Source organism: Talpa occidentalis, unplaced genomic scaffold (genome assembly GCF_014898055.3).
Source record: "Talpa occidentalis isolate TD23 unplaced genomic scaffold, MPIMG_talOcc4v2.1 talOcc4.8, whole genome shotgun sequence".
Lineage (NCBI taxonomy): Eukaryota > Metazoa > Chordata > Mammalia > Eulipotyphla > Talpidae > Talpa > Talpa occidentalis.
The window spans coordinates 7,514,600-7,526,852 of record NW_023605194.1 but is presented as its reverse complement, the minus strand read 5'-3'; the positions used below and the strand labels follow the sequence as shown (position 1 = coordinate 7,526,852).

At 49.5% G+C, this 12,253-nt stretch overlaps 1 protein-coding gene and 1 non-coding gene across 2 annotated transcripts; both read right to left on the bottom strand.

The window, feature by feature from the left end:
* Positions 1 to 1,243: 1,243 nt before the first annotated feature.
* PRDX3 (peroxiredoxin 3) lies at positions 1,244 to 9,999 on the bottom strand. Its single transcript, XM_037496639.2, has 7 exons — positions 9,922 to 9,999; positions 8,593 to 8,728; positions 6,782 to 6,923; positions 6,090 to 6,225; positions 5,198 to 5,301; positions 2,542 to 2,707; positions 1,244 to 2,059 (listed from the first exon to the last, which is right to left on the bottom strand). The coding sequence occupies exons 1-7, from the start codon at positions 9,958 to 9,960 to the stop codon at positions 2,006 to 2,008; spliced, it is 777 nt and encodes a 258-aa protein (XP_037352536.1). The 5' UTR covers positions 9,961 to 9,999; the 3' UTR covers positions 1,244 to 2,005.
* Positions 2,188 to 2,313, bottom strand: LOC119234972 (small nucleolar RNA SNORA11). The gene has a single exon (XR_005122743.1). It is a non-coding gene; the product is annotated as a small nucleolar RNA SNORA11 (small nucleolar RNA).
* Positions 10,000 to 12,253: the final 2,254 nt, after the last annotated feature.

The following is a 12,253-nucleotide window of genomic DNA, read 5'->3' as shown; positions in this document are numbered from 1 at the left end:
GCCCCTGCGTGGTGGCTGCAGAGGCCGCCGCCGGGCCCGGCCGGGAGGAGGAGCCGCGCGGCTGCCCCGCCCCGGGCGCACGCGCGCCCCGGGTTCCGGTTCTCGGGGCCCGCGCGCCCGCTGGTCCAGGTCCGGGGCGGGCCGCGGCCGCGCCCCCAGCCTTGCGCGCCCCCAGCCTTGCGCGCCCCCAGCCTTGGCGCCCCCAGCCTTGCGCGCCTGCGGTTCCCAGCCCTGGGCCCGCGCGCCCTCCTCTCCCGCAGGCTAAATGCCCCAACTCCGCTCTGCCGCTTAGAGTCATCTGGCCGCTTCCAGCCTGGGGGATGTCACAGGACCCCCGCTGCCACAGCACCTGCTGCCGAGGCCGCGGCTTGGAGCTGTCCCCATCCTCGCCCTCCGCTCGCGCTCGCACTTCATCTACCCTGGTGCACAGGTGCTCCCAAGCCTGGGCGGTACTCCCCCCAAACCCCTTCAACAGCCCCGTATATATAAACAAGGTATTGGGGAAAGTCAGCATAGGCTACCTAATTTGCGTAGCGCAGTGAAAAATGAAAATGTGTCCCTTAAAAGACGGAATTTTAAAAAATCCTCTTGAGAGCATTAAACCAAACCCAGAGCTAGGCGCTATTTCTGAGCCTTAAGTTTTTTTTAAAAAAAGATTTATTTATTTATGCATACAGTGCAGGCCAGAGGTGAGAGGATTCACCAGACAGTGGGGAGCACAACGGGCAGATCTTCTGAAACACAGTGAGGGGAGCAGCGGGGACACAGGAGAGAGGTCTGCTGCGCCATGTGGGTCAGCTCCCTGGCTGTGGATTGAACTCAGGCTGTAGTGGTGATACCTCTGACTTAACCCACCACCAGGGAGGCCCTATGGTCATTTTAGAAGAGAAAGACCTGGAAGGACTCACGCTCCCTCCAGCCCACTCTGAGGACCCGCCTACACCACCTGCAACTCTGCTCTAGCCCCTTGCTCTACTTCTCCCAGTCTATGTGCTTGTGTCTCTCTAGAATGTGAGTGCGTGAAAGGGGTTGTGTTTTTTCACTCTCATGTCCCTAACATAGCAGCTGGCATGTGGTAGGTACGCGAGTTTATTGAAATAAATGCTTTCACATCTTACTTGTCTCCTAAACAGTCCCTTGGCAGTAGAAATCAGCAGCTTACTTATTTCCATGGCCCAAGTTAAAAGTTAGAGGAATGTTTGCTAATATAATCAGGAGGGAAACCTAGCACCCGACGACATAAGCTAAACAATGGTGTTAAAAATGCAAGTATTTTAAAATGTTTATTTTTTTATGATATACTTTACATCAAGCACTTCAGAAAAAAATACAGTGATTTCAAAATGTAATCCCTGGATTCAATAAATATCCTTTATAATTATACCCAGTTAATGTATGTAGATACTAAGGCAGCTAACAAAATAAGTAAAATAACTATCAACTATAAATCTTAGGGATGGGGAACATGCATGATCAGTTAAGTCACTTTGCCACCGTGTTTTTTCAGAAACATGATTCACATTTGTTTCAGTCACACATACACACATTGCAGATTCTACCAGACTACTGATGCGAACAACTTAAACTATGATCTCTCTTGCTATAAAAGAAAATTCAGTTTAATACAAGAAATTCAAGAAGAAAATTTCAGGACCTTTGATCAGAAGTTTTCGATGCTTGTGTAATACTCTGCTACATACAAAGGTTCAAGCAAGGCCAAGAAAGAAGAGCTTGCTTTTCTCACCGAAGACATGATCCAAGAAACAGGAGAATCAGGCATTCTATACACTAGCCAGTCATCAAGAGGTTGCCAGGAAAGGGCAGCCACACAGTCACCACATTTAAAAAGCCTTAGCTAGTATTGCAAAAAACATCGAGAGTAATATTTATGAGTACAAGCATAACTGGTTTTCTGCCTTCTATAAATAATCTCTTAAATGCTAACAGTGAGTTCCGATTGTGGTTCCTTTCTGGTATGAGAAGCTGCAGGTGCATGTAGGATGATCTACTGATTCACCTTCTCAAAGTATTCCTTGGAAGCAGTCGGATGAGGCTTGATCTGAAAACAAAAACATTTAACGGTGTAGCCGACATTATAAAAGTCCCGAAAGTGAGCTGAAGGCACTCCATTTTTATCCTAAGATTCCCTAACTTATAAGCAACTGGTGTCTCATTGATTTCTTTTTCACATGTAGGGTACTTGCTCATAGACGGGCCACGACTCTCCCGCCCTGGTCACCGACCCAGATCCCTGTTGGGTGTGTTGTAAACAGAGAAGCCATTTCTTCGGGCCCCCTGCTCTGAGCACACCCCAGCCCTCCTTCCTTTTGAACACATGAATTAAAGCTGCATTAACAGCTTGCCTGGTCCCTCTCCCAACCCCACCTCCTAGCCCTCAGCAACCTCATCCAGTTATGAACCATCTGCATCCTTGCTCCCAAGCTGGGCTCCTTCTGTGGATATCCCAGGCCAGCAGCCCTTGAGGCAGCAAAGACCTCGGACCCTCTGCTGGGTCCCTCTGCTCTTGGAAAAGAAACCTACTGTAGGAGAATCCGGTGTCCAGTTTGCCGGGCAGACTTCCCCATGGGCCTCCACGAACTGGAATGCCTTCACCAAGCGGAGGGTCTCTTCCACGCTCCGGCCCACTGGGAGGTCATTGACACTCATGTGCTTGATGACTCCATTGGGGTCGATTATGAAGAGACCTCTGCAGCAGAATTTATCCTTGTCAGTATCTCAACACTACCAGAACTAGAAAATGTCTAATGTCTACCCTCTTGGTCTTTAATCCTCCTTAACAAGTGTCTATGAAGCGCTCATATGCTTTAAAATGGGGTTTCCTGTTTTCAGAACGATATGTCACCTCTTCCAGATAACAGATGCTCTACCAAAGGTGGAATGGGTCAGTGACCAAGGAAAACAGGCAGAAGGGTCACACCGCCAAGTATGACCTGAACAGCGCACAGAATCTAAAAGACACTGAACTACAGAGAACGAAGATGTGTTAGTGATTTCGCAAGCATTCTTTGGGCTGCTGTATCAAATCTTAGCAAGAAGATGGGAAAGGGAGATGGGAAAGGACAGAGATGTATTTTCTCTATATTCAAGAAATACTTATGAAATCAGTAAATTTTTGGGTAAATGGGTGGGGGGGGGTTCTTTGCAGAAAGAACGTAGTGGCTGTTAAGTCTCTGCATAGCGGAATCTAGAGAAAAAATCCAGTCCGTCAATCCTTCTCGCATGACAGCGATGTACTGGGATGACACCCTCCAGGGCTGCCTTCACCTCTGCGTGAGTGCTGGAGTAACCGCGGCTCACGCAAGGATGTTTAACCCACAGCTTTTAACAGTCCAACCAAGGGGCCTACCAGCCCAGTGTTACTCGCGGAAAAGTCAAGTCAAAGAAAATGCACAAGTTAACAGGTACTTCTCCCTCTCAGGGCTCGTCCTGGGGGTCTAGGCTTTGAGGCTTACCCGGCCCTGAGGATGGAGACAAGCTGGACTCCACTGTGTGAACAGACACAGCTGAGGTGGAGCAGGGCCCGCGCCCTCTGAGAAGCAAGCCCCTCGCCAGCCAGCCCCAGGCTCCTCTCCCTTGGCATTCTCAATAGTGAAACCAGCACGGAGGGAACTGCACAATGAGCCGGGCAGGACAGGGCAGGGGGTACTAGGGGGCCAGGGTATTGGGGGAGGGAGCCAGCACTCTTTTCCTTCCCTTGCCAATTCTTTTTTTTTTTTTTAAAGATTTATTTTTATTTATTTATTTATACAAGCACTGGGTATAGTCAGAAGCGCGGGAGGGTGAGAGAATTCACCAGAGCCAGAGCGGGGAGCAGAGCAGGCAGAAGGACCGAAGTACACTGCTGAGGGGAGCAGCGGGTGGCAGGAGAGGTCTGCGCGCCATGTGGGACCCTCCTTTGGTGGCCGGGGAGCAGATGGGGATCGAACCGGCACTGCAGAGGCCGCGGACAGCTTCGCAACCCGGCGCTCAACTGCTGCACCACCAGGGAGGCCCCCCCTTGCCAATTCTTAAGCTAGGCTTCAGCTTATTAAAGGGAGACAGTAATCTTAGAGTTAAAAGGCCAAGCTCCAAGGTGACTCCCAGAGGCCAAATTCCAAGTGTAACCCAAGAGGAAAACAGGCCAGATGAGCAGGATCAAGCTGGTCCCCAGCACCCAACTGGGAAGTACACCAAAATGGGGTTGGACGTAGTTGTCTCCCATCCCCCCATGACTCAGCAGCCATTAAGATGTCAGTTATGAGGTCTCAGTTCTCATCTCCCCCAGAAAGGTTGTGTTTGAATATGGGATTGTTGTTTTTGTCAAATTAGAAAGGTCGTGTCTGTCTCATTATTTTTCATAGTTGAACAAGTGTAGCTAAAAGTGTGAAGAAATATTATTAAACATAACACTGGTGGTTGTTGTCCAAGATGGCGACACGGAGCCTTCTGAGCTCACTTCCTCCTACACACATACCAAATCTACAGTCACACACGGAGCAATTCCTTGTGAAAGAAATCCAGGGCCAGCTGAGCAACTCCTACATATCAGGCAAACAAGAAATCTTCTACATCAAAATAAGTGCCCAGATCTGAATACGGGGCTGCTGAAGACAGAGCTTGGAGATTCAAAGGAATAAAGGTCTAACCGTGGATGTGACACTCTGGGACAGAGGTCACACCTGCTGTCAGGCTCTGTGCTGAAACCTCAGCTGTCTCCCCTTCTTTAATTCTCCCCACCAACCTGGGAGATACACTCTTATTTTAGTTATGGGCACACTGGGGCTCAAAGAAACTAAATAACTTGCCCGGAGCCACACGGCTCTTAAGTGAAAAATATAATCACCCCAAGCCTATGTGATTCCACAAGATCGTGATCATTCCAGGATGCTGAATCCTGCCCTTCTTCACAGTGAAGTCTGGTGCTTCACTGCCAGGAGCATGGCCCTCATGAAGAAGTTTCTAGGTGGTTAGGGGGCGTGAAGCAGTGGAACCATTAAGACACAGGGTGGTGGGGAGACAAACCAGTTCCAGCCATTTCTGAAAGACTGCTACCCTCCCAGGAGGTCATTCTTATTAAAAGACTAAATTAAGGACTTTTGGTTCTCAAGATGCTGTCACGAGAGTCTCAGTAAATCTCCTAAGTTATGAGGATGCTAAACATGAAGCCAATTTTAAGTGCATAAGGAAGAGATCTTACCTCAGGGCCAGACCAGGACCTTCCAGCAGCACACCGTAGTCTCGGGAAATTTGCTTAGTCAAGTCAGACAGGAGTGCTATGTTCATGTGGCCCAAACCGCCATCCTAGTAGGGATGCAAATAGGACTGAATGTCAGACGGCACCCTCCAGCCAGCTGGGCCAGGGAGCAGACGCTCCAGACCAACTCAGCGGCAACAGGCGGAAGTAACTGGGGGCCAAGTGCTTTCTAGTGACTCACTCGCCCTCCCATCCTGGAACAAATGCCAGTACAGTCACTATTTGACAGATGAGGAAACTGAGGAACACAAAAGTTAAGCCACTTGCCCCAGCCAGGTACAGAGGCAGGATTTAGACCCAGCGAACACAACAGCCCTTTCTTCTTCTAATTCTTAAAATAGTCCCTTAGTTGAAGACTAATTTCTGAGACATAAAAATGGAAGACCAGTAAGGAAAAATGCCCTGAATAATTTGGTATTGGCAGTCCAGCAGCACAGTTAGAAATTCTGATTTTCCCAAACACATTTTTAGGCAAGGATACTGATAACGCCAAACATGAAATCAGAAACCCAACCCTCGTCCTGCCAGCCAGCAGGGTAATGGGGTGTCCTGGGTATAGATGAGGGAGGAGGCAACAGACTCCAGCTGTCCCCCTTCCCAAGTGAGTCCACTCTCCCCTCCGTTCTGTTTCCATGCTGGAAAATACAAGCATAAGAACAGGAGATGTGCGCCGCTGTCCAGGAGGAGAGGACAGAGCCTCACAGAATATGCCAGTAGGTTAGAAACCGCAAATAACCCACTGGAGACGAGTCACTGTAACAACTGAATGTTGGTCTTTTGTGGGATCTTCCCTTTCGTAAGCTGTGAGCACAGAGGCAGGGTGAGATGTCCATACCTTCCTTGGGGTGTTTATCCAGGCCAGGTGGCAGAAGTGGGAATCCACGGAGACCGCAACGACTTCACAGTTCACATCATGAAATTCATTCGCTTTGTCACTGAAGGCAACAATTTCTGTAGGGCACACAAAGGTGCTGGGCAAAAGGGCAAAGATTCTCATTAGAGAATTTAAAGACAAAGATTTAAACTCTAAAGAACCTGTTGTCCAGAAATTAGTTCTGTTTTCTTAAAAGTGAAAACTGGGTAAGCATCCTCACTGGACTCACCTTTCTAAGAACTGGACCCAAAGGGGGGTGGGCGGGTGGGGGTTTAGACACAGAACACATATTCTAAGAAAAAATTTTATTTAAATAAATTAGCTTTATAAGAAAATCCACTTTATTATTTTTACTTTTCTCATTTTCCTCTAGACCAATAAAAAGGCCGAGGCCAGCTGATAGGAGCTACTGCTCCAGAGTCCACAAAACAGAACCCAAATAAAACCCTATCCCCGGAGGGAAGGCCAGATCGTTCCCCAAGATCGTCGCTTGCAAACTGGTCGCAGATGCAAGCTGTGTAATCAACAAGGCCACCAGGGATACCCAGTCAGAAAGAGCCCTTCCCTTGCCAAGAAAAACAGACCATTTTGGCATGGAAGCAGGGACCTTGCTCGTTCTCAGAATACTAAAGCGCCACAGGAATTACACTTACAAATCCAAAGGGTAGAAGAAGAGCACCAAGTACTTCCCCTTAAAGTCATCAAGGCTCAGGTCTTTGAACTCTCCATTGACAACAGCTGTGCCCTTAAAGTAGGGCGCATGCTCGGTGACAGCAGGAGCGTGGTATGAGGAACCTGGGGGGAAAACACTCACGTATAGTTAATTTGCTATTGATTTGCAGCAAATCATTCCCAGAAATGTTTTTCAACTCCAGGGTAGTAAACTTGTGAAACTTTTTTAGACCACTGCACCCAAAATCAAGCACCTATTTGATTTTATTTAAACCTCTCAAAATAGTGAATGAAATTAATTAGTTCAGTTTCCGTTTCAGTTCATGGCCTCCGAGAAGTCTCAGCATCATCCCCGTGATGGCCTGAGTTCGATCCCCAACCAGGGAGCTACTCACATGGTGCAGTAGACCTCTCCTGTCTCCCCGCTGCTCCCCTCAGCAGTGTATTTCAATAATTCACCTGTTCTGCTCCCCACTGTCTCTGGTACCCCCTGCACCTCTGGCCTGCACCCCAGTTCTTGTATGCATAAATGAAATAAATATAAAAACAAGTTTCCATTCAATGTTACATCTCAGGTACTCTTTTCTTTCTGCAGTTCTAGATTGTACATAAATCCAATTTAAAGTGCTATGGAAACCACAGAGACGACAGTAGATAGTAGGGATGGAATTAAGGAAGACGTGAGAATGGAGATGGAGTCTAAATATGGTTTGGATTTTGTCAAGTCCAGATGGCTCGGGGCAAAGAAGATGGAGGAACAGGGCACAGCTGATCTGGAGAGAGAGTACGTGTGTGGAAGAAAGGCGCGTGGGAGAGAAAGCAAGAATGGCTGACAGTCATGCTGTGAAGGCCCTTAAATATCAGGCTGACGAGTCTGTTCTTAAAATGAGAGATAATGAAGTCACTGGAGGTTTTCACGTAGGCGATGGAAGATGAGTCGACTGTTCTTAGGCAGATTAAGTCTGGCAGGGGATGGTAGGAGGTGATTTCACTTATCAGAGTCAGAGGTACAGAGGGAAGGGGTGTGGCAGAGACTGGAAGAAAGGAAAGGATGCAAGAGAAGTGTGAGAATTGCAAAGGACTTGCTTCTCCCTGGGAACTCGGAATGCAGGAGATCACAGGTCAGAATGCCTGGGCCTCAAAACAAGAAGAGAGCTGTGGGGGAAGGGCGTTGGGATGGGTGACAAGAAAAACTGATACCCTGGCATCAAATCACCCCTAGAAATGATTTTCAACTCCAGGGTAATAAAACTGTGAAACATGTATAACACTGCCCCCAAAACAAAGGCTTTGCATTTGCATTTAGAAACCATGACATGCTTTCTAAAAGAGTGGGACAAATCTAAAATAGGCATTTTCAAATACCACTCCTCTGAGGCTGATCTTAGCAAAGCCCACATTCTGGAGAAAGGGACATAAACCTCAAGAAATAACTACGCCTCATGCAGATCACGGAGGAGTCTATGAGATGATCTGTGCTCACAGGGGTGGGCCCAAAGCCATTACAGGAGCTAGTCTCAGCACCCTATTATCCCACACCCCTTCACACACAGCAACCAAGAAGACATGACATGAGAAGAGTTCGCCTGTGTTTCTCAACCCAGGCTGCACATTAGAACCACCTGGTTTCCCCTCAGGGATTGACTTCATTTGTCTGGAGTGGGAATGGTGCGGGGGTATGGTTTTAAAAGCTCGCAGGTAAGTCAAATGCGCAGGCGGTGTTCAGAGTCCCTGTCCAGAGATGACGCATATTTCCATTACCTGGGTCAAACCAAGGCAGAACAACACTTACTGGTGCTAAAGGCAAATTTTGCTTGACTGGAACCAGACCATAATACATTGGTCAAGCACGGTCTTCGAGAAGCAGCAGGCCTGAGGGCTGCAGAGGCAGAAATGCCCCAAGGAATAGCACTCACATGTCGGGCAACCTGCAAAAAGAAACACCTCATATTAGGGAGCAGTCCCACAATGGTGGTTGAAGGCTGGTCCACGGAAAGGGCATCTTCAGGGTCCTCGATCCTGTGGCCCAAGTACCAAAACTGAAACTCTGAAAGCACGGAATTGAGTCTCTACATTCTTAGTATTTCCTTGTTTTTATTTTCTAGACTGCAGGGAACACGGTGATTGGAAGATACGGCCCAAGGGTACAAAGCTGTAGTTATGCAGGATGAGTAAGTCTGCACAATGACTATACTTAATAGTACCATAGTGAGCACTGAAAACATACCATCACGCACCAAAAGATGGTAACTTTGTGGAGATGTTACCGAGCTTTACCGTAATAATCATTTCACTACATATATGGAGACCAAATCACCGTGTTGTACCCTTCTCAAACAATTTTTATTAAAAAGATATGTTAAAAAATAAAAAGACTACAAGGTGGCAGGGAACTTTAAGACTCCATGCTCTTAAGAACAACACAGAAGGTTCAAAAACCAAGGGGCCTTGGTCAGGCCTTCACCAGCCTGGTCTTCGGAGCAATTTCTACTATGTCAAGGTCTTCCTTAGAGAAGACAAGGCCTTTTCATCCCTACGACAAGCACACAAGTAGAGCAAAGTTCAGCCTCTGGGAAAGCCTGGACAGGGCTCAAGGGAAATATTTGCTCGACCTTGGCATCAAGCATTACTCAAGGGCCCACACCGAACCGCTAAGAGCGAGGGGGGAGCGAGAGGCACCGGGGCGCGAGGCTCGGCCTGCAGGAGACGGCGGGGTGGACCCCGAGGCGGACCCGGGGTGGGGGGGCGGGGACAAGCGCTGCAGCACCTGGCACGTGGGTTTCCCCCCCGCACCTGGCGCACGCTCCAGCAGCGCCTGCGGCCGTCATTCCGTCTCGGGGCTCGGAAAGGCGAAGGCACCTGTCCGAGGTGCGGACCTCGGCCCGGGCGCCGCTGCAGGCCCGGGTCGGCGCCGGCCCGCGGGGAGGGGGAGGGGAGGGCAGGGGAGGGGAGGGGCGGTCTGCGCAGGCGCAGGGGCGCCCTGGGACGGGCCCGCGGACCCGTCAGGCGCTGACAGCCGCCGGGGGCGAAAGGCCGCAGGGGCGCGGGATCCTGTCTGGGACGCCCGTTCCCGGGGCCCCCGCGGTGTCTCCGTGCCTGCGCCCCGCTCGCGGCCACTCACCGAAGCCCGCAGCAACCTTCCCGCCGCGGCCGCCGCCATCTTCAGTGCGCGCGGGAGCCGCGGGGCCGACGGAGACGCGGAGGGGGCGGGGCCATCGGAGGGCGGGGCCATACGAGGGGGGAGCAGTGGAGGGGCGGGGCCCAGCGAGGGGCGGGGCCACAGGGGCGTGGTCTCTGGGCGCGGGGCGGGGCCGGGCGGAGCCACACCTCCCACCCCGGGGGACCCTTTTGGAGTAAACGTCCCGCAGTTCCTATTGGGACAGGGAAATTGCCATTGTAACTTCTGAGACATTAAATACTTGGGAAAGGGATATTTTGACTATTTTTCGACTAATCCAACTGTATCAAGTTGATAACCTAAGAACATTTTGTTCTAAGGTATGTGTCTTAGAATATGTTGTATTGATAGCAAGTTACAAGGTTTTTCCATTTAAATTATTTAACCTTTTTTTCAAGCAAATCATTTTTAAAAAGTGAGTTAACTGAAAGAAAATAGTGAATAATATGCAGGTGATATGCAGACTCAAGAAACTATGTGGGTAATGGAATGACTGGAAAATAGTCAAGTGTCTGCAATTTATCACATTTACCATAATGTCACTTTGAGATTTTTATTTGTTTGATGCTTGCTTTAGAGTACCGTGCTCGCCACCCCGGCTCTTGTGTGCATAAATAAAAATAAATCTTAAAAAAAATTAATTTCCTGTTGTGTGAATGTTACCTCCATTTGGTTTGTTATTGACAAACGACATTTATTGTGAGCTTACCATGGGCGGTCTCTAGGCTGAGTGAGGTATCCCTTGGATCGTCACCATACCCTGTGAAACAGTTACCATTTTTATTTCTTTCCCCCAGCCCCCAGTTAACATCTGTAATTCGTCACCCTCATTTCATAGATGGGATACTGAGGGTGGGTGAGTTGCCCAAACACTCACAGCTGGAAAGGGAAGGCACAGGGCTCTAAAGCCCAGAAGCTGACTGCAGAGCTCCCCTTCTGCAGTATTTTTGGAGTATAATGGCTTGTTGGGGCTTGATAGGAGGTCGGGGTGAGTAGTGACGCTCTATCCTTCAGTGGAATATCCCCAAATACTCTGCTCCCGGGCCTGACAGGGTGCTCCCCTTTGAAACATTCCATACTCTCCACTACTTTCTCAACCTTTCCAGGCTCTCTCTGCTCTGGTCTCCCTGCTGAGCTTGTGGGAGGCAGCCGCCCTCTTAGATGTGACAACCCAAGATACCTCCAGACTTTGCCAAATGTCCCCTGGGAGACAAAATCACCCCCAGTTGACAAAAGACTGCTCGATGGCTAATGACACAAGTTTTGGAGCCAATAGGAGATGGAATCAAATCCCTGGTCTGCACCTGTCATTTTTTTTTAAGATTTATTTATTGGGCCTCCCCAGTGGAGCAGCAGTTGAGCGCTGGGTTGCAAAGCTGCCCGCAGCCTCTGCGGCGCCGGTTGGATCCCCGGCTGCTCCCTGGCCACGGGAGGAGGGTCCCACATGGCGCGCAGACCTCTCCTGCCGCGCTCTGTTCCCCGCTCTGGCTCTGGTGAATTCTCTCACTCTCCCGTGCTTCTGACTATACCCAGTGCTTGTATAAACAAACAAACAAATAAATAAATAAATCTTTAAAAAAAAAGATTTATTTATTTATGCATACAAGGACTGGGACGTAAGCTGGGGGGTGGGGGTGGGGGTGAGAGGATTCACCAGAGAGAGTGGGGAATAGAACTGGTGGATCTACTGACATACAGTGAGGGGAGCAGCAGGCGAGCCAGGAGAGGTCTGCTGCACCATGTGGGTTGCTCCCTGGCTGGCCAGGGATGGAACTCTTGCTGCAGTGGCTTGTGATAGCTGGATAGCGCTGTCCTTAGCCCTTGCACCACCAGGGAGGCCCTCTGCACTTGTCATTTTGGAGGGTAGGCGGTGTGGCCGACAGACTGGTGGCATCACCAGACCCTCCAGGAAGACTGCAAGGGGCCTGGGCAGGAAGGCCAGGGCCCTACACTAGCCCAGGAATCTGCACACACTTAGCACAGGCTGCACGTACACACTGTGTGACTAATGATATGATCTCTTAAAACTAAAACTCTTGCTTTAAACTGAGAATCCTGATAAGACCCGAAGGAGTGCCAGGGTCAAGATAATCAGGAGGCTGATAAGTTCTGGGGGCTGAACAGCTGAACATGACAAATGCCAGGAGCATCCACTGTGACGGGCTGTTCTGATGGGCTGTTCTTGTGACCATCTTTGTCTAACCCGTTAATGAAAAGGCCAGCTCGAGATGAGATGGCAGAATGGTTTCTTCAGGGTGCTATACCCATGGTTCTG

Coding starts and splice junctions, on each gene's coding strand:
- PRDX3 (XM_037496639.2), bottom strand. CDS start 9,960: ATGGCGGCGGCCGCGGCGGGAAGGTTGCTGCGGGCTTCG. Junction 5,302..6,089: donor GGATAAACACCCCAAGGAAG/GTATGGACATCT, acceptor CATCCCTACTAG/GATGGCGGTTTGGGCCACAT. Junction 2,060..2,541: donor GGACACCGGATTCTCCTACA/GTAGGTTTCTTT, acceptor TTTTGTTTTCAG/ATCAAGCCTCATCCGACTGC.